This window comes from Rhyacophila brunnea, unplaced genomic scaffold, assembly GCF_057557595.1.
Source record: "Rhyacophila brunnea isolate RB1 unplaced genomic scaffold, BYU_Rbru_1.0 scaffold_4, whole genome shotgun sequence".
Classification (NCBI taxonomy): domain Eukaryota; kingdom Metazoa; phylum Arthropoda; class Insecta; order Trichoptera; family Rhyacophilidae; genus Rhyacophila; species Rhyacophila brunnea.
Window position 1 is genome coordinate 3,839,601 of NW_028233068.1, and position 25,863 is coordinate 3,865,463.

General features: G+C 31.5%; 1 protein-coding gene across 1 annotated transcript in view; it reads right to left on the reverse strand.

Annotated features, from left to right (window-relative positions):
- Positions 1 to 25,863, reverse strand: part of sns (nephrin adhesion molecule sticks and stones) — a 268,329-nt gene that overhangs the window by 120,596 nt on the left and 121,870 nt on the right. The window contains exon 4 of the mRNA XM_085954519.1: positions 5,249 to 5,401. Coding sequence (XP_085810645.1) covers positions 5,249 to 5,401 — 153 coding nt within the window. The remainder of the gene's footprint in view (positions 1 to 5,248; positions 5,402 to 25,863) is intronic.

Below are 25,863 nucleotides of genomic sequence, written 5' to 3' on the forward strand. Positions count from 1 at the left end.
CCATTCATATTATTGAGGTGAATAAAGTAAGTAACAATTAGTTTGTTTAGTAATAATTTAAAAAAAATATAGGTAGGTACTTAATAAGAGAAATAAATGACGGTACACCAATAAAGTTATGAAGTCATTAGGTAGGCGTTTGGGAATGTGGATATATCAATAACTAAGATAAGTACACAAGAAGAAAAGTAATTTTTAATTAACATAAAATACTGATAAAAATTAAGTTATAACACAGCGTTGTGAGGAGTGCGATGCTTGGCTTACGCTGCACTGCAGTTAGAAATCTACTGTTTCTCCAGTTGGTACTAACAGAAATTAGCTCGCTCAACTAGAACAATACTGTCACAGCGGAAGATTCTGATGGTCATGCTATCCTTAATGTATGAGGGTGTACTCATATGATTTCTTTTGTTAATAAAAAACAAATTATTGAATTAAATGAACCTACAGCTATTTACAGAAATTATAAATTGTTTTAATGAGAACTACGAGTTCCGCTAATGGGTTTGGAATGAGTCATTTTTATAATAATAATGTTTTTTTGTGAATCATGGGAATAATTGAATGTGTACCTATTTATTATAAAACGGAATTAAAAGTCGACCAATTAGCAATTTGTGGTAGTTAGTATTTGTTTATGTATAAAAAGACTACACCGTATAAAAATACAAAATAAATAAGTCTGTAAAGTATTCAAAATCTAGCTATTCTCATACATTCCTTTACTTTTTTATGCCATTCTCATTGGATAGTTCGAAAGCGCTTCGTTCAAAAATTGGGGTCCAGGAATCGAACCTGCATCTTTCGGGAATCGCGCCCATGCACATAATGAACTATGCTAAATGCGTCATACTTAATTGCGACAAATTTTAACTAATGGCTTTTAATACTCTCTGAAGCGCTTTCCAAATTGAGCTACTGTTGGCGATCGGCTTTTGTATTTTAAATCAAAGTAGTTATTACTTTAATTACTAACCGACGTCACGGATCACTCCAAGATTTTTTGTTGTAACTTATTTGAATTTGCTAATAATTTTTATTTAGCTATTATTTTATTCAACAAGATACATTGAATATACACTATTAGAATGTTACATTCTTAAATCTTGTGAATTATTCCTTGCATAAAAAAAATAGTTTATCAATAATTCTAAATTGTTTGTTTTTAATTTTACTATCAATAAATGAATCTATACTAATAATAGTTGCATTCTTAAAAATACCTGCTTATTTTTGTATATACTGTAGATATACATACATGGCCTGAAATCTGGTCAATAAATAAAGCTATTGTGAAAGTTTTTTTGGTTCGGGCGGTATGTAACTCTGGTACACATAAAACTGCAGGTTTGTGTATTTTTTGTATGGAAAAGCGCAGAGGCGCAGCATTAATGATACGGTGGGCGGTTTTATACAGCGTAATGCAAAACTCGTAAAGCCCACAAATTTACAGTTGGACATTAAATTTCAGACGGCACTGAAAAAAAATCTTTTTAAATAACCGTTTACCGCCGATTTTCGTAAAATAAACTAATAAAACACATCATCTATAAATAGTTAGGAGCGTAATTTTATACATAGTATTTTATTACGTTACCTTCATTGAATGGTGAGGATATTTCATATAGCAATATAATACAAAACTATTTTTTATAAAATAAAAATGTGAATAACTTGAAATCCATTTTATTCATATCGAATCGAGCTTACATGCCGTCGCAATACCTATTTATGTGTACGTCTTTGCTGTAATATTATGAGTGTTATGTTTATGGCTGTTTAATTCAGTACATTTATTTCCGAGGGTCCACGTGCCATCGATCTAGTTTTTGGCATGTTATCATGTATGACAATTTGAGATATGAGAACCAAATGATAAGTAGGTAAAACTACATTTGTTTTTAACTGTATATAATATATAGGTATGTCAGTATTCTACAAAAGGAAAATGTAATATCAGATGATTTTTCAACAGATAGATATTAAATTTAATTCTCGAGATTTTATCAGTTACGTATCTACAATATCTAGATAATAAACATATTATGATGACTTTTGTATATGCTTAAAATGAGTAGACAATTTTCTGATTATGTAACACTTTCAGAAGAGGATGAAAGTAATACTTTTTATTCGCTTGCATACATTATAACATGTTTATATCAGTGGTGTACGATTCTCGGGTGCTGTGGATATTGAACATCATCTGAGTCTGAAATAATCGATATATCTTTTTTTTTTCTTTCGACCATGTCTGATCCTAATAGGATCATATGAGCATCTACAGAATGGAAGTTTGTATTAACAGATTTTGCTTCTACTAGATATGGATATCAGCCACTTGCTCAACCTATTAGGTCCATATTCTGACTCATACACAGATTGAAAAACAATATGTGTAGTTGCCAGACCTAGGATTCGAACCTGGGACCCAAGACGTTATAAGCCGGCACTTAAGCCGCGAGGCCATCGAGGGAGTCAATGTAATAATATTATGTATGCATTTATTGTGCAATTGTATGATACATTTGATGTCACTTCACTTATTTTAAAGGTTTTATATTAATAATAAATTACGTCAATACTTGTTGTTGAGCATATCCGATCCTAAAAAGATCACACGGGCCTCCACGGAGTGGAGGTTTGTTTCAATAGATTTTGTGATTACGAGAAATGGACGTTAGCCATCTACTCAACCTATAATTATGTCCAAACTCTGACTCCAAATACACATATGTGTACTTTCCAGACCCAGAATAAAATTCGACCCTGGAACCCACGAAATTATAAGCTGACGCGTTAGCCGCTCGGTTATTGTCGGTTTTTATTTTTTTACTTTAAAAAAAAAATACTTTTAGAACAAAGCATTGTTACCATTCTTCAATACCACAAATTATAATACAAAATAATCATCAACCGTTCGCCAAAATTCAATTAGTTATTGAAGCTAAGTAGATAATATGTAACAAATAGTAACAGCATCTCTACACTAAGTCAGCGCACGCCACTGGTAACTATTGTATATGTAAATCAAATGTACCTGTATTTAAATTCTAATGAATTTAAGTTTTGTACAATTCCATTTGAGTCGTTTTTTGCGACCCGGGTTTCGCCTTTCGGCATCTTCAGGCGCTGTGTACCTACACTCACCAAAAGGCAAATAAACACTGACAACGAATACTATTAACTCTAACTTATATAACCAATCAATACAATAAAGTGGGTAAAAACTCCATTACCTAGCTATTATATTAAGTCAAGGGTCACAATAAAAAATATAATAAACAAATTATGAATAGTTGAAGTGTTAGTAAAATTAATAATAATACAATCGATAAGCATATTATAAGAAATCGTCAAAACCTAATAATAGATCATTAGTAATTATAAACAATAAAAATACTACACTAAAGAGGTGTAAAATCGTCCATTCTAGGAACAATGGTAACGTATTGGAAATTAATGGAGTTAACAAACGACCTGTGATATCAGTCTTCATAAGTTATTAGTTAAACAATTAATATTCAATAATACTCTTACAAGATACCTATTTTTTATAATTTTATTTTTTACCTGTATTTATTAATTGGCATAAGTATAATATACAGTGATCATTATCGTAGATAATTATTTTTTGAAATTATGTTTTAGTAACATTTAAAAAAGAAACAAACATTTATTTTTTTAAAATTGTTTATTTTTGGCGTGTGCGTTCAGGACTAAGCAAGATTTTCTGGCCTAGATTTTCCGTATTATACGATTAAAATTCTAACATACAAAATCAATGCAGGCCAATTTGGTAAACGGCACATATGGACACAATATTAAACGTCGGACCGTAATTAGGCGACCGGAATCGGTTAAAAGTTCAAACCCACACGAGAAAACACGTTGTTTTTAAATGAAACACCCCCAAAGTGCTCGACGGTGGCAAAGTCGAGTATTTGCGCCGTGGAAGGGATGAAATAACTAAAGGGCGAATTAGGGGTGGTTTTCCGGGGGTAAAATAGTCGTTCAGAAAGAGCATGCAAAAAAAATAAAACCTAAGGAAAAACTTACTGACAAACGGACCGTGAACTGTAGTAATAGGAATTTTAAGCGCCGATGTACATTCTGTTGAATCTTCTTTCACATAAAAAACAGTATTCATGAACGTATGCTGGTTTATAGCAATGTTAATCACAATTATTATGTTTATATAGGCTCAAAATTCAAAATGTCTCTTAAAAGAGAACTATTTATCGTGTAGTAATTTTAATACACAACAAACACGGGCATATCGTAACTTTATAATATGTAAAAAGAGTAAATACAATATATCCTTTACCAAACCTTGGTCCCTGTTTAAAAGACATAGATACGGGTACTGAACTTCAATTGCATTAATACTGGATGAAAGCTTCACGGTTTTACAAGAGATAATTTATTTCCATAAAAGCAAAATGCCACTAAATCAGTATATCCTAAACTACAATATGCTAGTAACCTTTTATATAAATATATTTTAACAGGGTACCAAACTTTTGAGAACGATTTAAGAATTTTGTTTTAACATTCTGACATACCAATCAAAAAGGAGACCAGTTGGCCCTCATAGTTCAGTGCTTAAAGCACTGGCTTCTCATTCGGGGAGAGGGGGGGGGGGTTAAATTCCTGGTTTGGTCACCATCTCAAATTTTCTCAAAGTTTGGGTGTTTTGTAATTGAAAATACATACTTGAAAACACTTGAGATTATGAACCTACTAGAAAAAATCACATTAAAAAAAAATACGACTCCTGACAGGGTTCGAACCCGTATGTCTACTAGTATTGCGCCAATATGCTTTAACCAATTAAGCTACATGCCTCCTAATTAATTAGATAATTTAAACTAGTAGGTCCCACATGAAATTCTTATGAAATTGCGTTATTTATAACTATCGGTTTTTGTGTTATTAATCAAGGAATATTAATTGCCTTAATTACTAACCGACGCCTGGCTCTCGCCAAATATTTAGTTATATCGTCTACTTGAACTTGCTGACATTGTTTTTGTTTCACGTCTATTACTGCAGTATGTTACACTGCATTACTGTCATTAGACTGCGTGGACTGTTGTTTTTATATTTAAAAAAAATATTGTAATTGTACAATTGTATTATTTTCAGTGGTCTGTGATTTTATTAGCGATGTTTCGATTGTAAGGTCACTTAAACATACCATTAGTTAAGGTATAACCTGTCTATATAGAATATTATGACTAACCTATTTTCAATTCTTCTCTCCCTCTGTACCAGACAAGAGCAGCGACAGGCTTTGCACTCTTAGCTCGACACTCCAAGGTAAGTTCCTGTTCTTCTTGAATCTCAATTTTGGAGTTTGCTGAATAGCCGACAATCTCAACCGATGTGGGTGGTGCTGAAACAATAAAACGAATATTTATTAATACAATGTAATTAATAATAATATGCGTATCTGATGAAATAGGGAAAATGATAATTTTCGACAGGACAGTGTTATATGCATGAATATTAATATAGATTAATATAAATATATATTAATATTATGTAAAAAGTATTGTATTAAAAAATACAAATAAGGTGTATATTATATACAATATATTTTCGACAAATCATCAAGTGGTACGGTTTGTAAAAAAATCATTACTAGTGCTGGTATAGATCCACCAGTATAAGCTGTCCGCCGAGTGGGGGCGCCACATGCTAACATTTGACATACCAATTCATACTTTTTATACTGAGATGAGCTTAGTTCTAAATTCGAACGACCCAATAGGTGGCCATATACGTACAGTTTTCGTAACAGGTTGAACATGGCACAGACAATAACTGTTCAATAACTGTACGTTAGTGGCCACACCACAGATCAGTTTAACTACCCCATTTAATTCTGTCGAACTGTCAACAGACGTGCCCATATACGTACAGTTATTGTCTGTGGCAGAGCAAGTGTCAAAAACTATGGAGGTTAGGTTCGCGGAGATATTACATATGGGTATTGTTTCAATTAGTTTTAGGTAGGGATGAACGATGATACACGAATAATTTTACTTTGAATTTATTATGGTTATAATTGTTTTTATTAGAAACAAATTGACATAAAATACACACCTATGATATTGGTAAAATAAATCATAATTTCGCTAGTGGATTGTGTATTTTATCGATTCACCGAAACAATATTATACACATTCGTGTAAATATAAAATATAATCCTTTCTTTTGAATAAATTATTCCCTTTAATCCTTTAATGAACAGTATTAATTAAGTAAGAAAACGGTAATATTTATAAAGGTATTGATTTTATATACAATAAATTTAAACATGCCACAAAATTATATTTACATCAATCATCAATATAATAATTAATTACTATGATATTATTAAAATATATAGGGATTTAAATTTTATTTAGATTTAGCGACATTGTCATTCACAATTAGGTATATTAATTTATGTTGTGAACGTCTTAAATTAATAATTTTTAATATTCACTACATACAATAAATAAAATTTGAGTACTGAGTTATTAGTCTATATTTTCACAATAACTTTCATTTTAACATTTATATTATATTGTATAAAATAATATCTTTACATAAATAACTATTACTTTGTTTTACTCTCGTAAAAATAAATAAAATATAATATTTGCGATCTCCGCGTTCATAATATTATTACATTTTTAATAATAAATGAATTTGTATTTTATAACAAGCAACACCAGCCGAAGTTGTATCGCGCGGTATATTCTACTTTACGTTACCAACATCTAACGTCATCCGAGAACTTTCGGCTAGTTGAAATTCCAACAGTTTTACAAAAACACGGGAGTAGGGGGTCGCTGGCAGTTTGAACATGGCACACATCTGACAGGTCGAAAAGTGTCCGTCTATGGGCGCAGCAGATTATCTACCAAAGATAACTGTATGGCCGCCATTACGTATTGACTGGCATGTTCAACCTCTTACGAAAACTGTACTTATATGGCCACCAAATGGGTTGGACCATTGCCCACTGAAGAAGGAAGCCGATACATTACACGACTGGTCGTACTTTTCGCCCCTCCCGTTGTCTATGGATGACCTGTCATTGTCTATAGAGTGCTCATACTGACGCGTCTGTCGTGTTCACTTGTCGGAGTACACTTAGTTTCAAATTTCTTTTAGATTATTTTAACGTATCTTGGAGACCTTGGAGTTCATCTGATTTAGTGGTTATGTGTTCTTAATAATTTGAATTGACGATCAAAGTAAGTAAACTTCTTCTGTGTATAATAATATCATAATACACTAGGACGTTTGTCAATATTACAGTCAATTCTAAACGACAATAACTAATAACTTATTTATACTCTTCAGTCATTATAGAATACCAAACTCTGCTTGCAAGTACGTTATCAATAAATAGTATGGCAGTGGACCACTCGTTGCTTGTGCTAAAAGTTATGCTCAGACTTTATTAATATAAAGATGGCGTTGGTTGGGCATATGGTTAATAACAAATCTTTATACCTGGGTATATACCATTTATCCACTGTAAATATTCATAATTATTTGATATACTTTGGTAACGAAATGGTAACGTACCTCGTTTATAATGAAGTTAATATATTTATGGATTTCTATCTGGTAAGTAGATTACAATGACTTTGGGTTCTGGTTATATTAAATTCATAGGTCTGCATACTATAATATATTACGCGTATGTTTAGTGTTATTTGAATAAAAATTAGATTGGTAGATATTTACATAAATAATAATTTGATCAAAATTATGATCACAAAGCCTCGAATAATACTTAAATCGAAATCAATTGCCGAGTTACTTAAATGGGAAATAATATCATACATTATTATATTTCGACGAGCACATACTCGACTTATTGATATTTATGTAGTAATAATAATAATTTATCTACGTATTTAATTTCAAATTAATTAATTGGATGCGTCGTCAAAATTGCGTAATTAACATCACTGAGGGAAACCCTATCGCCTTACAAAATTAACAAGAACCCGTTTATTATTTTACTAAGCTCCAAACCGATACATAACATAACACACCATATGGAAAACTAATAAATTTCTTATATTATGTCTAAAAACAACATCTAAATGTTTTAATTAAAGTAATGTTTTCTCATTATAATTGGATAGAACGAAATTATTATAATATAATTCATGTATTATATGTTTTAAAAATATATAATTTACATATTAACTTTCAAGTTTCAGAGGATATAATATTTTAAAGACGCTTTATTGAAAATAAATAAACCGTAGAGATAATAAAATAAAGCCTAGATACAACACTGTACTCATCTTGATATTGTACTTGTGAATTATTATATTATATAATATATAATAATGAACACTGTCGTTTTATGAATAGGAACAAATTAAAGGCGGAAAATGAATATTTTACATAAAATTTTATAATGGCCGTCACCAGTTCTTCAACTGTATATTGATAAAAGCAATCCTTTTTTTTTATATAAGATGATATTATAATAACAGAATTTTGTATGAAATAGGAAGAACAGCAACGTAATTTAATTAATCAACCGTCAGATTGGATTTCATCAGAATTAATATAACAAAGGTGAAATAATTGAAATATTTAGAAAATTATATATAAATAAAAAATAGTACCTACTTTGTATATATATTTAGTACTACACAACAATTATGGGAAAAGTTCAAATATTTTTTCGATGTTATTTTCAATTGGAACGCATTATGTATTCACGGATCAAGATACGATGTCGAAAAATGAGATAATCGGAATAAAAATGAATACTTACCATCATTATTAATAATTTAAGGCTGAAAACCAATATTTCAAATGATTTTTATTAATCTAATCTCAGTAGGTAAATAAATTCATAATAATGCCAAAATGGTTATCATATTAATAATATAATAATATGACGTTGTTCTTTCACGATCAGCTATTGTAGTCGTTCTCACACGGGTAAGTTTCATCCATACATAATTAGTAATATACTTACATTTTGTTACGCTCTGTAATTCACTAATAACTAATAAGAGTGAAAATCCAAAATGTTATGTTGATCAACAACCATTTTTATTTGGGGGCGCAGAATTAAATTTATAAGATTGTCATAATTAGTATCCCTGTATTTAAAAATGAAATGACATGTGTATTACATTTTGTTACGCTCTGTAATTCACTAATAACTAATAAGAGTGAAAATCCAAAATGTTATGTTGATCAACAACCATTTTTATTTGGGGGCGCAGAATTAAATTTATAAGATTGTCATAATTAGTATCCCTGTATTTAAAAATGAAATGACATGTGTATATACCTACTGTCCAAGTGAATTTTAGTTAGGTACCAATTTATTAATGCCTATAATATGTTTACTTATTATTAAAATTGAAATTCTCGACTGATGGCTCTTTTGCTGTTATTGCAGAAAATAACCGGACAAGGTGAGGTTAGCATATTTATACAACTTGCACAATGCTTTAATAAATTAAAACTACCTGAAGATAAAAAGCATAGATCTATCTATAAGTAATCTAACAGATTCCAAACAGAAATCGCATGTCTCTTGACCGATTAATGCATAATGTTATTTGATTGCTTTTTAGAATAACTATATACTTGCATTTATGACAATTTACTGCAACTATTGTTTAGTATGTCTAGGTATGCTTACATACTGCAGTCTGCAATTTAGAAGAGATTTTCATTAAGCTACGTATTTTTTTCGACTTATACGAGGTATAAATGAGAACTCTGCCATTATGGCTGTGTTAACCTTTGTGTCACTGATAACTATCTTAGTAATAGAGAACATCAGTTGTTTATTCTCTCACGGTGCAGAACCAACCTGCCATTGGTAGTACCAATTGGGAGGGCGATAACTATGTTCAACCAAATTGCTTCTGGTGTTGATATATTCCACCTATGTGAGGATGAGTATAGGTGGGCGTTATTTAATAAAATTTTAAGTAGGGTCTGTCTAACGAATCCGGTGTACTTCCTTATACCTATCTAATTTATATTTTTTACTTTTATACTGTTTAATAATTTAATACTGATGTAGTGTTCGATGTGTAAGTTATGGTGTTGAGGATGATGATGAAGAAGTCGAAGATGTATGCAGGAGCGAGTTTTATTTGCAGCGTAACGGTCGGTACGATAGTATAAATACAATGAGAGTACATATTATCTACTGAGATAGTTACGAGCAAGGTACTTAGATTCGAGTGACATTTTGATAAATCGTTATTCGTAATTTATACAGTCGAAAGTAATAACTAAACATTATATTCTAGTAAATAATTATATTGAACGAGTCAGCGGTTTAAATACGAGTAGCTGTGAATTTTATTTATTATTACAGTCATAATATAATATGATACTATGGGAATGGATATTAGACTAATTTTCTATTGCGATGCCGTATTTAATATCGCCAATCAATCTGCTGATACAGATAAACAGTTGTTTGCCGGTATATGAGTCCCTGGGAATTTATTATTGCAGTCGAATAATTTGAACAATAATATACTGACAGCTACACTGATATCTCTTTTTTTATGTAATACTGTTTTAATAATGTTTCTTTATTTCTAAATGTCATGTTGTGAACGTCTTAAATTAATAATTTGTAATGTTCACTATATATATAAAACATAAATAAAATTAAAATTTATTTATATTCTATACCTGATACAATAATATTGGGATTAATTTTTAATATATTAAGAATATTATGTTCTCTAATAATAAATTATTACAAAATCTCTCGAAATACTTAGTTTATTGTGGTGTATAATATATTTATATTATGCAGAAATCACAAAGTTTGACATTCGCCGATGTAATTACATTAGGTATGCATAAAACTTAACAGGATTAAAATAAGTCTTCAAGAAACTTAATTGTCATGCTGCGCTTTCGTTTCTCAGACTTAACCAATTTGAATAAATTGGCAATTTTAATCATTGGTCCGCCACTGCGCCTAAATAATTTTGCATTTGATGGTTTTTCGCCGAACGAAATTTTGTTTCAGAATAGACTAGGATCTAGATGAAACCAGTAACCACCATTGCTAACAAAGTTTCAAAAGATATCGGGCGAGAGGGGGTTGAAAACATAATAGAATTACTTAAGGCCATTGGACCCGTTTTTTCCTGTCTTCTCGGAATCGCGGAAATGATAAGCATGTTTAAAACGAATTGATACACAATAAACTCTTTATTTATTTAAAATCTAATAAATAGTATTCAACTAAAACGTTCTGTGTCATTAAAATTTTTCGAATCGCTTTACTTTTTAAAATAAATGACAATTAGTCAGTCCTGTTTTCGAAATTGGTCAAAACGACTGTCACGCCACAATGAATGTTGAGCTTAATAATAGTTTTGCAGGTATATATTGTATCAAAAAAATGGGTAAAACAATACATTTCATTGATTAACTCACGTACTTTTTTTAATTTCGGAAAAATAAAGATTTTAAAGCCATTTTAGTTTGAGTATACATCAGCCAATTTTGAATGATTTTTTCTCACAAAATAATATATACTGCACAATAAAAATATTTTTTTATTATAATATAACATTCACGTAATACTATAAATAATAATTAACAATGAAAAAATAAATAAAACCCCATACATTTGGTATAATTAGTGACGCTGTATTACTAAAACACGTCGTACATTTTCATGTATTTATCCTGTTTTCAGACGTTTTAGAAATATAATTATTTTGCAAAATTATTAAAAAAAGGCAATTTGATTGATTGATCCATACAGTTTTTTCATTCTTTCGATATTAATATAGTTAGTCGGCGACCAACTGGGACGCAGTGAGGACGTGTTTTTTTTCTTCCAGAATTTAGTTCATCGCGGAATATTATTTTGACAGACGTAATATTTACATAACAACAGTGTTAAACAAAACTTAAGCCAGTCACAGGGTTGCCACATATTTTATAAGGTAGCTTGCGTGAATTTCTTGAAATCAAAAATATGTTTATTAGATTTTTGTGCAAGTTTATTCAAAAGATAATTTACTAAACATTCTTTGAAGGTGGCTTCGTATTATACATGGGAAAATCATGAGCGGTACATTAGCCAAACCATGCGCTGGTCGCCGTCGAAGTGGAAAAACATCTCAATTGATTGCCCAACGGTACAATATTATTTTGTATCTTCAGATAATCATGCCATAATTATTATTTTTATAATTATTTTTATAACACACCCATGATAGCCACGCGGCGTAAGCGTTGGCTTATTGCGTCGTGGGTCCCAGGTTCGAATCCTGGGTCTAACAAGTACACATATTGTTTTTCAATTTGTGTATGAGTCACAAGTATGGATCTAATAGGTTGAGCAAGTGGCTGACATACATTTATCGTAAAAACAAAAATCTGTCAATACAAACCTCCACTCTGTGGAGGCCCATATGATCCTATTAGGATCGGATACGGTCGAAAAGAATATTATTTTTTACTATCCTACAGTGAAGTAGTTGGCATAGCGCAGTGGGTGTGGGTTCGAATCCCACGTCTGGCAAAATTACATGTTTTTGCAATGTGTGTTTTATCCAGATTAACTACCATTCCTCATAAAAAGTCTGATAGTATAAGCCTCCATATGCTCCGCTGAGGAGATAATGGTATTTAATGTAACATAGTTCGTTGCCACCGGGGCATTTTAAATAATGTAATAATTAACGTGATATTTGCCATCTAAAAATTAATTGCGCATAATGCGCATTCCACTTCCCCGGTGCCAATGAGTTAGTTATCTAGCCGCAAACGCATTATTATTTTATATTAATTAAATGTTAGAAATCAAACATTTAAAAAAAAATCAGTGGACAACCCTCGTCCAATGTTGACATAATGAATTCTATTATTATCGGCCCATATGCATTATTATAGGCCGGCCAGGTGTTATCAATAATTATAATCATACACATTAAATAGTTTCTTAATTTGGATACCTATAAACAATTTTTGGATTGATTTAATTTTTAATACGTGTATTGTTTCAATGATATAAATAACACATATTTCACTTCCCGTTTTTATTTATTATCTATATTTACTATAATTTCGAAAATATATTTGGATGTTTGTATGTTTGTACCGTTGTGTCGGTTTTTGTTTATAAAAATCCACAGGCGCAGTCGGATTTCGACAACATTTGGAGGGTAGACGGCGGCTGACGAGCCGGAGTGCGTGGTTTTAGAATTTCAGATTGAACCCGCCTCTTCTTCTTCGTTACATACATATTAATTACATATTAATACTATTTATAACGTTTGTATATTGTGGATTCGATTTTAATTTAGTGTTTTTTGTTTGACCTTTACTCCTATTAGAATTATTTTCATATTGGCATATTGTATTGCAGATATTTTAGATAAATGTATCCACGAAGCGACCCTGTGCGAAGCCGGGTACTTCAGCTAGTGTTTTATATTGTTTTATTAATTTTATACTTTCATTTATTTCCTAAATGTGCGTCTATTGGGAAACCGCTTCAAGATTTGGATGGACGCCGCATTGTAAATTTTAATTTATTTTTTAATCGCCTCATTGAAATATCAAGTCATTCAATTTTTTTTTCATGACTATGGCAAATTTATTTATATTTTCCGAAGTTAGAAGAGGATCTGTATCTGAATTTGTTATTAAGTGTAATATGTGTGACTTATCTTTTACTCTCAGTACGGATGAACCTAAAGCGAAGCAAAAAGGGTTAAACGTATAATTTGTAATGATCTTATGAAAATTATTAAAATTATATTTGTTCACACTTTCGTTTTTTTTTGTATTCATACACACCGAATTTGCCGTGGGAAAATTATATAATACATAAGTATATATATTTCAAATACCTCAGAAACCTACATAAGTATTAGATTTTTTTTTGAAAAATATTTGCACTAAATTTGATTCTACAATATGATAGGTTCAAGAAAATGTATCACTTCACAAATTCAGAATATCAATAATATGACGTTCTTATTTGGAGGTCTACTATTTTTATTGTTATAATTTATTCTACCTACTACCTACAAAAATTTATATAATTTGTTAGGAAAAAAATATTATTTATTAAATAATACTTTCGAAACCCCTGATTTCGCTCAAACTTCGCACAGCAGACAGCAGCATATTGCACGTGTACATTAAAATGTTATAATATAATACTTCTATATACCTATACAATAACATGTTTATTTTGTTCCAATGCTTGTCGCTTACGTCAAATTTGATTCTTGCAAATGAACCCATAAGCCTTAAGGGTAAGCTCTACAGAATTGCCCTTGAGAATTGAAAATATGATTTTTTTATATGTGGTCCGGAATTGTTGGTCTACTAGCAATATACAAAGGTCGCCGACAATGCTTGTGTCAAATGTAAATGGTCTCTAAATTAAATTTAAATCATAAACACGGTCAACGTGAAGACAGAATGGGGTGACCAAAAAATAATATCTTCTAATATAGGTAGGTACGTAAATGTTACTAAATTCAATTTGTTAATCAACTGTTTGGGAGAAAGTATTGAAACCAATATGATGGTGACATTTTCAATTATGTGGTTACCACAATATAAACTTAATATTATATTAATAACTTTTTAACCTGAAATTGTCCGAGAATTAAACATACGAAGGATGTTGAAATGCATATCTACCTACATTTTTATTTCATGTGCTATCCAAAAAACATTAATAATGAATAGTATTTATTTTTAATGTTTAGGACCAACATATTAAAAATAATAGGTACTTATTGCGCAATTTTACTTTTATACAACTAGTGAAACAATAGGTAGGTAGTACCTACCATTATTTATGTAAAGCCAATGGACGAAATAATTTATTTATATCATGAGTGCCTAAAAATAATTATTAACATACAGTCACCACACACATTTATTTTTTATTCGCCAGTCGGACTGGCAGGCAAAAAATAACGTCAGGGCTGTCGAAGACATAATTATTTTGTACTTTTTAAGTTTTATTTATAATATTTATATTATTTAAGTTTTGTCCATCTAATATCCACTGCGGTTCACGTAGTGGCATGTACCTGTTTTTCTGGGGTGAACTAATTCAAAAAGTAAACACCCATAATAGAATTTTTCCAGTTTTGGTTGCATTATATTCCAACTCATTTCCGATTTTATTAATGGAAATTTCTCGGTGTACATAGTAAACAAACCTACGAATAAAAAAAGACGGGAAGGAACACATTGATTCATCGCAGTAAAAACTGGCAACCAAATTCGCCATTTTGGAAAGCGACGATTTTGCGTAAACAAATATCACGTGGTCTGCACGTGTGCGGTAAACTTCGTATGTGTTTGTAATTTTGTGTATTTTATGTTTGTGTATCATGCATTGTCGGCCATATTTTCTGGCCTTTCTGATTGCCGTGATTTTTTATTCGTAGAAACAAACAGCATTTTTTATTAGTTATATAAAGTCAACTTTGAGCTTTGAGCCGTGCTCACTCATGAATGTAATTCTTCATTTAAGTAAGTCTATATAAATTTTGATGTTATCTTGCAGAGAAAACAGTTATCTGACCTTTTCACTATATTATATACATGCAAATATAATGTTTTCAAATAATTGATATGGATTATATAATATATTCCATCGTATTATTTTCTCGAAATCATAAAGATACTATAATAGTATTTGAGTATCAACCTATGTTCAATTTGAATTGGGTTATAATAATAATATACCCGTAGATATATCAATAGTATGTTTGCCACGATATCCACCCAAGTTATCAGTATGTACTTGCACAGGTTTGATTAAAAACTATGATGAAATTAACATTTCACAAATATTATATTATTTTGACAGCCCTGTTTTCTGATCAGCGGACACGTGCAGCTGTTTATCAAATAATAATGTAAGATTGTCCACAATAATAATAATGTAGAAGGTCGACAATAGTAATAATAATATATTTTTTAAATAAAATCTCCGATGATTAGTGATTTTTGCCAAAAGATCGATTTAAATTAACGTGCGTACGACGCCGAGGTCCATTTCATACTAAATTATATTTGAATACCGAGCTCTTCAGCCGCCCCTTAAAGGCGAATATCAAAAGAATTTTATGCAAATAATCAAAGTTAGGAATAAAAGTAGATGTAGCAGTTATACCAAGTAGAAGGATATAATAGAATATAATAGATATAATAGATATCATAGTAGTTAAAACGGATACACTGTGTCAGTTATTTATGTAGCAGATGAAACCGTCGCTTTTTAGAATGTATGAAAACTTGATAAGATGCGTATTTTTTATTTATAAAAACCAATCAAAGCATAGAACAGGGGTAGTCAACCTGGTTCCTACCGCCCACTAGTGGGCGTTTAGCTTTCATGGTAGGCGGTAGGGGTTTTAAAAACATTTTCATTATGCATCACCCTCAGGGACCTTATTAATAAATTAAAGGTAATTTCATCAGACTTCATCCTTATTTGTATACAAAGTATAAATAAATAGATAGATTTAATTACAGTTAGTTGTTTTATGAAGATTTATTCTGCTAAACTTAGCGAAAGTCAGATTTTGTAAGTATTATTATAATATGCTTTAACTTGTTGTACATTTCCTTTATAAATTTTATAAAGTAAAGTTACTTGCCTAATTTGTAAATCACCATTACTGTGGAACCGGTGGTCGATTGGAAAATTTTACTACTAACAGAGATACAAAAGTGGGCGGTAGGTATAAAACGGTTGACTAACCCTGGCATAGAACAATCTAATAAAGTGTAAAAAATACCAGTAATATATAAATTGCTATAATTGTAATTGTCAGTGGAGGTTTTTGGAAGAGGTATTTTGTTTCAAATTGGGATTGGGATAAAAAAAAACAGTTGCATTGATAAGTATTATGTTAACATAAACAATAATATAATGTAACGTCTTGTTTAGATATAGCATTCAAAATATTAGATTAGTATGAAATACTTACAAAAAAATCACCACATAGGAGGTATTTAATATACAGCGACGATATCATATTGAATTGAATAAGTAATTTAATCAATTTTATCAACTCAATGGAATATTTGTTTCTTGCATCTGACGATTTTAAATTCATCTGAAAAAATACCCGTTCGGTATAGCAATTAGAAATTAGCTTGAAGATATTTCTAGTCTCTTTCCGGGAATAACTTGAATAACTGATGCCATTTCTGTTCAGCTGAGTCTTTCGAATTTTTCGCAATCACACCAATTAACAAACAACTAGTTAAATTATTCATACATCAGGTCCATATCTACCTCTTCTTCAGTCAAATTTAATATAGACACCGCATTCTCTATACTTTCGAAACTTATTTCATTCTTCATGGTTATAAAACAGCTGTGCATTTTGTCTTAACCTGAACGCCTCATTTGTATTATTGTTGAATAATCGTGAATCAAGCTATTCTAAAGCCTGGCAACGCTGGCGTACATCAGTGGCGAGGGGTGGAGGTAGGCTGTTAAGATGTAGGATTTACAGAACATTATAAATAAAAGACAAACATATAAACGAAATGATTCTATATGCCAAACTTTCAGGCATTTGAAAAATTTGCTGCGTCATATGAAGGACGGAATAATTCCGATCCCTTATTAGATTCATCACTTTCAACTCCTGACTCCTCTGTTTCGGCAGAATTTCAGTACACGGGTACAGAGCACATTTCATGTTATTAAAGATAAACGACGGCAGAGCAAGTCAAGATTCTTTTTATTTTTCAAAACTTTTTCTTTAAGCATTACGGTGCATGGTTGCTACATCAAACTCGTGCAACATCGCTTCGAGACAAGGAAGTGTGGCACTATTTTTTTTCATTCTGACACGTTTATAGCGTCATGGAAGGCGGCCGTGCACAAACCGCGGCTGCATATATATGGCGAGTGGAGATGAGGCAACTCAAATCAATATATGAACAATGTAAAGCTGCGTTGAACGGAGTTTAGATTTTACAATTCAAAGACAAATTGTTTTCTATTTTTCTGTGCGTATATTTAAAATTAATTTCCCAAAACGAACCCCCGTGACGTCATCGTAATTAAGAAAAAAGTACACATTAAAACAATGGCGGCTAACCAGTGCAGATACGTAGTCGGTCTTCTCAGGGGGGAGGGTCGGTCGAAATACAAAACAAAAACAAATAATAGGAAAAGCGAAAGAGAATTAAATTTGCACCGAGCAGGCGTCCTTATGAATATTAAGAAATGCGAGGAGACTTTTCGTTGTTTACTTTTACGTTTTTTTCCGGTTTTCCCCGTTTTTCCCGATTTGAATACAATTAGCGAGCTCGGTGGTCGCGGGGGTTGCCACCTAAGCAGCCAATAAATACCTACTGCGGATGAAAATTTAAATTTTATTTAAAAAAAAAACAATCATGTACGAATGAATTTGCAGAAGAATACAATTTCATTTTCAATTGCCGTGCTAATGAAATGTATTTCACGGTATTTGGGTGCAAAGCATAAAACTGGTATCGAATATGAAGATATACGAATCATATTTTAGAATATTGAACATATTTACTACGGCATAAGTCATTAAAAAAAATATTATGAATAAAGTATAAATTAAGCAATCTATGAGTAGTTAAAAGTAATGGAGAAAACTGTGCAGTATAACATTATTTCAGATTTCTGATCAAGACCAGAATCGCCTAAATACTGTAACAAAATATTAATTGTAAATGCTTATTTTTCGTAAAATCGACGTTTTTAGAAAAAAAAACATCTTGTCCTTAATACTATGCGAACATAATCAGCGCTCGAAGTGGAAAATTTTACGAACTGGAGCGCTCGATAATTTTCCGAAAATATTAACATAGTTATCATCTAGTCGGCGCGGCCCTCGTGGTGCTGTGCGAAAGGCGCTGGCATTCCACCCGAGAGTTCTATGTTAGATTCCCGCTGAGCATTTATGTGTTTTTCTCAAAGCCTGGGTGTTCTTGATTGTTCAAAAATTATTAACCACCTTGTTAGGACTCCTATTAGGACATGGTTATTAATAATTCTAAAAAAACATAGTTATAAAATTTTATGTAAGTATATTTTATAAAAATATGTGTGTAAGATTTTTTGATATTGAAGCTTACATATATAAGTTATATAAGCTATATAGCAATATTTTTGTCTTTTTTATTAACCGGAACAGCGCTACGATACGCTCCGGTCCATTTCGAGCACTGCATAATAGGTACAATTGGATAAAAGTGTTGAATTACTGGGTACTACGGATTGATCAGAATCATTCATACGTTACATTTTAAAAGGTGTACGTACTCAAAATTATTTTAGGTAAATTATATTAAATACAAATAATGTATAATACTTTTAAAATCATAATCACTACGTCCAAGGCATAATAGTGGAATTTTCGCATACACGTAAATTAATCTATATTACAATAATGATACACATTGAATTGTATAGGTGCAGTGAACACATTATAAAAATGTTTAGTCATATAAAATGTATGTATAAAAATATTTTCTATGTGTACATTCAAGGTGCGTAACCCTAGTTATTCTGACCGCTAAGGAGGAATGGGGTGGGGAAATATTCACAACCGGCAATTAGCTGGTCTCTTGTTACTTGGAGGACTGAACAAGCAAACGACTAAAAATCGCTTTGCGAGAACCACAAATGAAATAAATAAAGGAGGGAAATCAGTTTGGCCGCAAATCCTGTTAGGCCCTCATAAGTAAAATGATTGCAAAGCGAGTCAGGCAATTAGCAAATACTCGTGAGAAAATAAATCGATTTAGACAGTTAACTGTTGGAGTTAGTAAGAGATTGTTATGGTTTATTGTAGTAATCATCAAACGATCAAATAGTTGTACAATAATTGGAATTTATATACACAATTTTGGCTAGGTTACTTGTGGTTATCTTGTTTATAGAAAAAATTAAATCAAATTTTAAGTACCAAGATATTTTAAATAATTTTGATTCTAAATTTTGGTACACCCAGGAAATATTGTTGTGATTTTAAGTATTGATAGGTAAGCATGAATTTTAATCAAACAACTCCATATTATATTAATTATAGTCCATCGCATATAATTATTACCAAGTAAATAGAGTTTGTTAATAACCTCAAATGGAAAGGGGCTGGATACATAGCCGCAGAATGTTAATCGTTAGACGAATTTAGTCATCCAGTGGTATCCAAGAGGTACAAAACGTCCGAAAGGTAGACCCAAAGGCCGCTCGATTAATGAAATGATAAAGTTCTGCGGAAGTACGTAGCAACGCGGTGTCAACTTGGAGAGGCCTTCATCCAGCAATGGATAGATTCAGGCTGATGATGATGATGAATACAAAGCAAACAAAGCTGAACCGATAACGGTAGAGCAGAAGAATCATGTAAGCTTTACAACTATTTGAATCTTCAAAAATTAATTGAATATTTTTTATCTCTTGGTATAATATTTTATTAAGTGCTTCCCAAACTTTTTCATACAACGGGACCTCAATTTCTGACAATATTAATCCTCGGCCCACCGCTGAAATCCTGAATTCTACAATCATCTCAGTCAAAAGTCAAATCATCTTTTATAAATATAATCTGACATATTTAAATAGATACATACTTATATATTTAGAAAAACTATTCATAAATAAATATTTATAGTTTTACTAAAACATTTCGCGCCCCACCGCAGATGCCCTACGGCCGCCCAGGGGGTTGCGACCCATGAGTTTGGTAAGCACTGGTATAGACGGCAATATCATTTTTTTTAAATGTTATAATAAAATATTATATCCTTTAAGGAAGTTTATTACAAAATAAAAATAGAAAATCTTTATGTAGTGTTAATATTAGGACAAAGTGTTGAGATTACACTCGTACCATATCACTATTTTTTACAATTTGATTTACATTATAATGTCCCAATTTCCTGAGAATATTCTCACTTTAGTAAAAAAAGTTTGAGATTGATATATATAATACTTCAGTCCTAATAAAATAGCAGTTGAAAATTTATTTATAACGTAAGCTCTATTCTCTTTGAGTTTATCTATTAATTTATCTTTAATTTAATACAATATAAGTAATCATTTTCACATAACAAATACGTTAATGACTTTGATAAGTAAAGTAAAATTAGCCAATTGAATAGAAAATCCTTTGGGTCATATAAGTTCTAAAAGCAACAATGGTATTTGTAGTATATAGCGAGAGTGAGGTTGTATGTTATCAACCCTTGATAAGATCCTAAGAAAGCAGCCTTTGTTCTGCGTCGGATGTGCCTAGGTCCTAGATCAACATGATAATTAAACAAATACAATAATAAGTAAGATGTTATAATTACTTACATATTGCTGTGCACAGGATTTTGTTGTTCCATTATGTAAAGGAGTCGTAAAATATTAAACCATAGTTAAATTTAATAGTTTTAGGTGCACGATACCGTCTCAAAAATAAATATGAAATGTATTTTCATTAGTTCGCAATAAAGTTATTACATTATATTAAATTATGTTACTATAGGCCTCCACAGAGTGGGGGTTGTATTAACAGTTTTTTTTTGTTTTTACAAGAAATTGATAGGTATTAGCCATTCACTCAACCTATTAGGTCTTTGGTGGTCTTGTTGTAAGTAAATTGATGAGATCGCTGTAAGAAGTGACCAGGAGGTGAGTTGAGAAGTCGAGATTTGGTGGTTGCTCCGATGGATGGACAAGCGAGTTTTAATTGCGGCTTAAACTGAGAGCACAAGAATATGTTACAAGAGTTATGTTACTGGTCCGAAGTCCGAGACTTGGTGGATGAGATGTTGTACGAAGCGATACAAATACTAATATACTGACAGTCCGGGGAGTTATGATAGAGTGACCTTTCAAATCAATTATGGTCTACTATTTATCAACGGACGCACTATTGAATAATATGTTGAAATGACTTTTCAATATATTGCTGATCAGCTATTTTATTGAGTAAGACAATTGTTGGACAAATGTAGTCATCCAGTGGTATCCAAGAGGTACAAAACGTCCGCAAGATTGATGAAATGGTAAAGTTCTGCGGAAGTACGTGGCAACGCAATGCACAGGACCGAGAAAAGTGGAATCAGCTTAGAGAGGCATTCATTCATGAGTGGATAGATTCAGGCTGATGATGATGAGGATGATTGAACAAAAAAAATAGTTTTATGTGAAAGTGCGGGATCTAATCTACGCCTCGTGACTTAACGGCCCACATGCTCAGCGTAGGTGAAAATGGAGCTTTTCTGGTATTTTCAGAGCATAACCCTGGACATTCCTTAAACGTTGTAGATAATCTATTTATATACTTTTGAAGCCTTATTATCCTTTATATTTATTTTAAACATTTTATGACTGCATAAAGTATTTTTATTACATAAAATAGTATTCTTTTAAACCTCTCGCTCTAATGTTTTAGAATATAGTTATATTTCAGTACGTCCATATGCAGTGGTGTTAAGATTTTTTAATGTTTATTAATTTTTAAACGCATTACAATTACAAACATTATATAGTGATATATTTACGATAAAAAAATATATTTTATAATCTTCGAAGACCACATAAAATATATTCTTCTTCTTTGGGCTGAGTCTTGTATCGACATTCATGACCATTAGTTACATGAGGTAGGAACAGATATTATAATTTCAAAATTCACTGCTAACTCATTGCCTCCACTAGATTTTTGAAACGCCAAAGTGAAACACGTCTCCTCATCACAATATTGAATCCATAATTTGCGCAAAGTAATGCTCAGTCATCATTCGTCAGCAAATTTTCTGTTCAAACATGTCACGAAAGGACTTTATTTTCCATTATAAATATGTCGATAATTTATTTTCGCGTACTGTTCCTTCACATCGAAACACTTAATGATTTAATATTCTACGGCTCAGTGGAGTTATGTACGTCGATTGGTCTCCCCGGCAACCATGACACAAGGAAATCAGCAATAAGGCATTTGGCTGCGGCAACCATGGTTTATATAAATATGTACATGAAAATTATAAAAACTATATAATATTCATTTGCCAAACTATATTTTAACTACAAGAATTTTATTGAACAAAATACCCACACGTATTTAAAAATATATGTTTTAACTATGTGACAAACTAGCGATACTTTTTGAGATCCTGACTCAATCTAGGAATCAACATTATTATTGTTTTATTATATTTTTTTTGGAAACAAACAGTTACATATTCATTACAAAAGTTTAAAATATAATAATGAAAAGTTATTGCAACCAGCAAAGTTTACATATATACATTATAATATAGTTAAGCCTAACAAGATAGAGAGTAAGAATAACATAAATATAAAGAAATTACATAAGAAAAGTACATGAGAAAAATGAGGAAGAATAATGAATAATTAAATTATATACAAAAAAAAGTAACATAAAAAAATATAAATATATATATGTATATCTATTTATACAAAATTTTGGAGATAGCGCGTTTAAATGAAACAGGTGAATTATTAAAAGAATCAACGGTGGAGAACTACATATAATTTAAACAAGAGCGCCGAATAAAAGAGTTTTGTGCATAATTAGAACCGCTATGACTGATATGGTACAAAGTTTGGTTTCGCGTAAATCTTGATGGACAATGGAAACCCACCCTTTCGAGTAGGGTTGGCGAGTCAACAAAACCATTGATAATTTTAAAAAGAAGATATTGATCTGAATATGATCTGATCTGAATTGATCTTGTATATGTACAAAAGACGGTCGTTAATATTAACGCAATTTAATGGCTGAGCAACGTAAGCGTAGGATTATAAAGTCGTGGGTCCCAGATTCGAATCCTGGGTCTGGCAAATTCACATATTGTTTTTCAATTTGTATTTGAAGTATGGACCTAACAGGTTGAGCAAGTGGCCAACATCCATTTTTCGTAAAAAAAAATCTATTAATACAAACTCCACTCTGTAGAGGCCTATGCGAGTCTCTAAGGATCAAACATGATGAAGTAGAATTTTAAATAATACCTCAAATTCATGGTCGCTACGGATTTTCACGTGATTAGTAATGCGGGGTTAAGTCCTATTCGATATATTTTTTTTATTTTGCAAACAAATAGTAGATTTTAGCGACGTCTAAATATTAGCTTTTCTAAATCTGCTCGAGTAGCTGTAATAATCGTGGTATATATCATGTTATGAAAAGAAGTATGACGGAAATAGAATAGAACCTATTATAAGTATTTTGTTTACTGCGCGAAAAATGTTTTAAGCGATATAAAACTCAGGTGCTTGTTTTCGCTGAAGGCTGGCAGATAAGTACTTATGAATTTCAAAATCAAAGTAAAGATGGTACAAGACAAAAACAAACTTGTTATGTACGCAGCAAATAATCGGCTGTTTGAAACTTGTCTGAAATTACAAGCGGAGGCCATATCACGCGTTTCGTTTGATGTAGCGACGGGGTGGGGGCGGTGGCGGCCCAGGGCCGGGCCAGGGAATACGAAGGCCTTAAGAAAGCAATTGCCCGCTATTAAGCCTCTGTATTTACTGGAACAAAGTCAGAATTATGCAAATACAATTAAGGGCGGATTTATCGCGGGACGAATTATACTGAAAAAACAGTAGCGCGCTGCTGCCAGCATTATGAATATTTATTTTTATTTAAAGTATTGCTAAAATAAAAGAAAGTCTTGGATTTAACTTGCCTAATGGTAATTACTCGAGATGTTGTTTATAAAAAAATAACATTTAGAGAAATACGTATTTGATAATAAGTAAAAACGGTAAATCGTTAGCGGATTATATTAACGAAATTTAACTAGGTACCCACCGAAATTCATAGTAGATACGTATTACAAAATAACGATTCAATTTTCTAACGTAGCCTAACCAAATCATTTGTAGAGATATAGAATTATAAATTAAATATCTATTTTCCGTAGTGTCAAATTATAGCAAACTCGGTAAGGAGTTGACCGCAATAATGAAATTCCGCATATCCATTTTTCACTTAGTCAGCCATCCCTTGACGCAAACGCCAGATAATAGCTGACTCGATTACTTCAATAAAAAGAATATTATTTTGATTGTATAAATAGCGAATAATAATTCATCGGAAATGTCACTCGAATCTACGTACCTGGTCCGTTACTATCTCAATCTCTGTATCGTCCCGCACATCTCATTGTACCGAGATTCGGACCTCGGAACATTATCATAAATATTGTAACATAACTACTGTAACATACTCTTGAACCGACTGTTTACGCTGCAAATAAAACTCGCTCCTGCATCCATCTTCTACTACTTCATCATCATCCTCAACACCATGACCTACGACACGTCGATGACTCCCACATTGATGACCCACATCGAACCCCACACATTTATTAATGGATAGATCCACACACCTTTTATAACATAGTATTGTGGCTGCAGTGGTGAATAACTATAAAATAATGACACTACAAGTTCATTATTACAATAATTGAAAAAGGTTATCAAAAATATGGACATTTCCGGTGTATTAATATTAAAATTTGAACTGTCAAAAAAGGGTAGACACATTATTCTAAATGATAACAATTCGATACAGATCAATTTTAGTTGACCTTTCAGCATTATGCAGGCGTCATGAACACACATAATATAGTATGTATTCAACTGACTTCGTTCACAGACTTAGATAAGTTTGCTACGTTTGTATAAGTACTAAATTAATAACTATATAAACGTCGTATCAATATACGTGGCTCGTGTAGTTGAATACGTCTTACAATTTTATTTCACTCATCGAGTTGAACGATACCAACGGCTGGCGAACTTACTCGTAC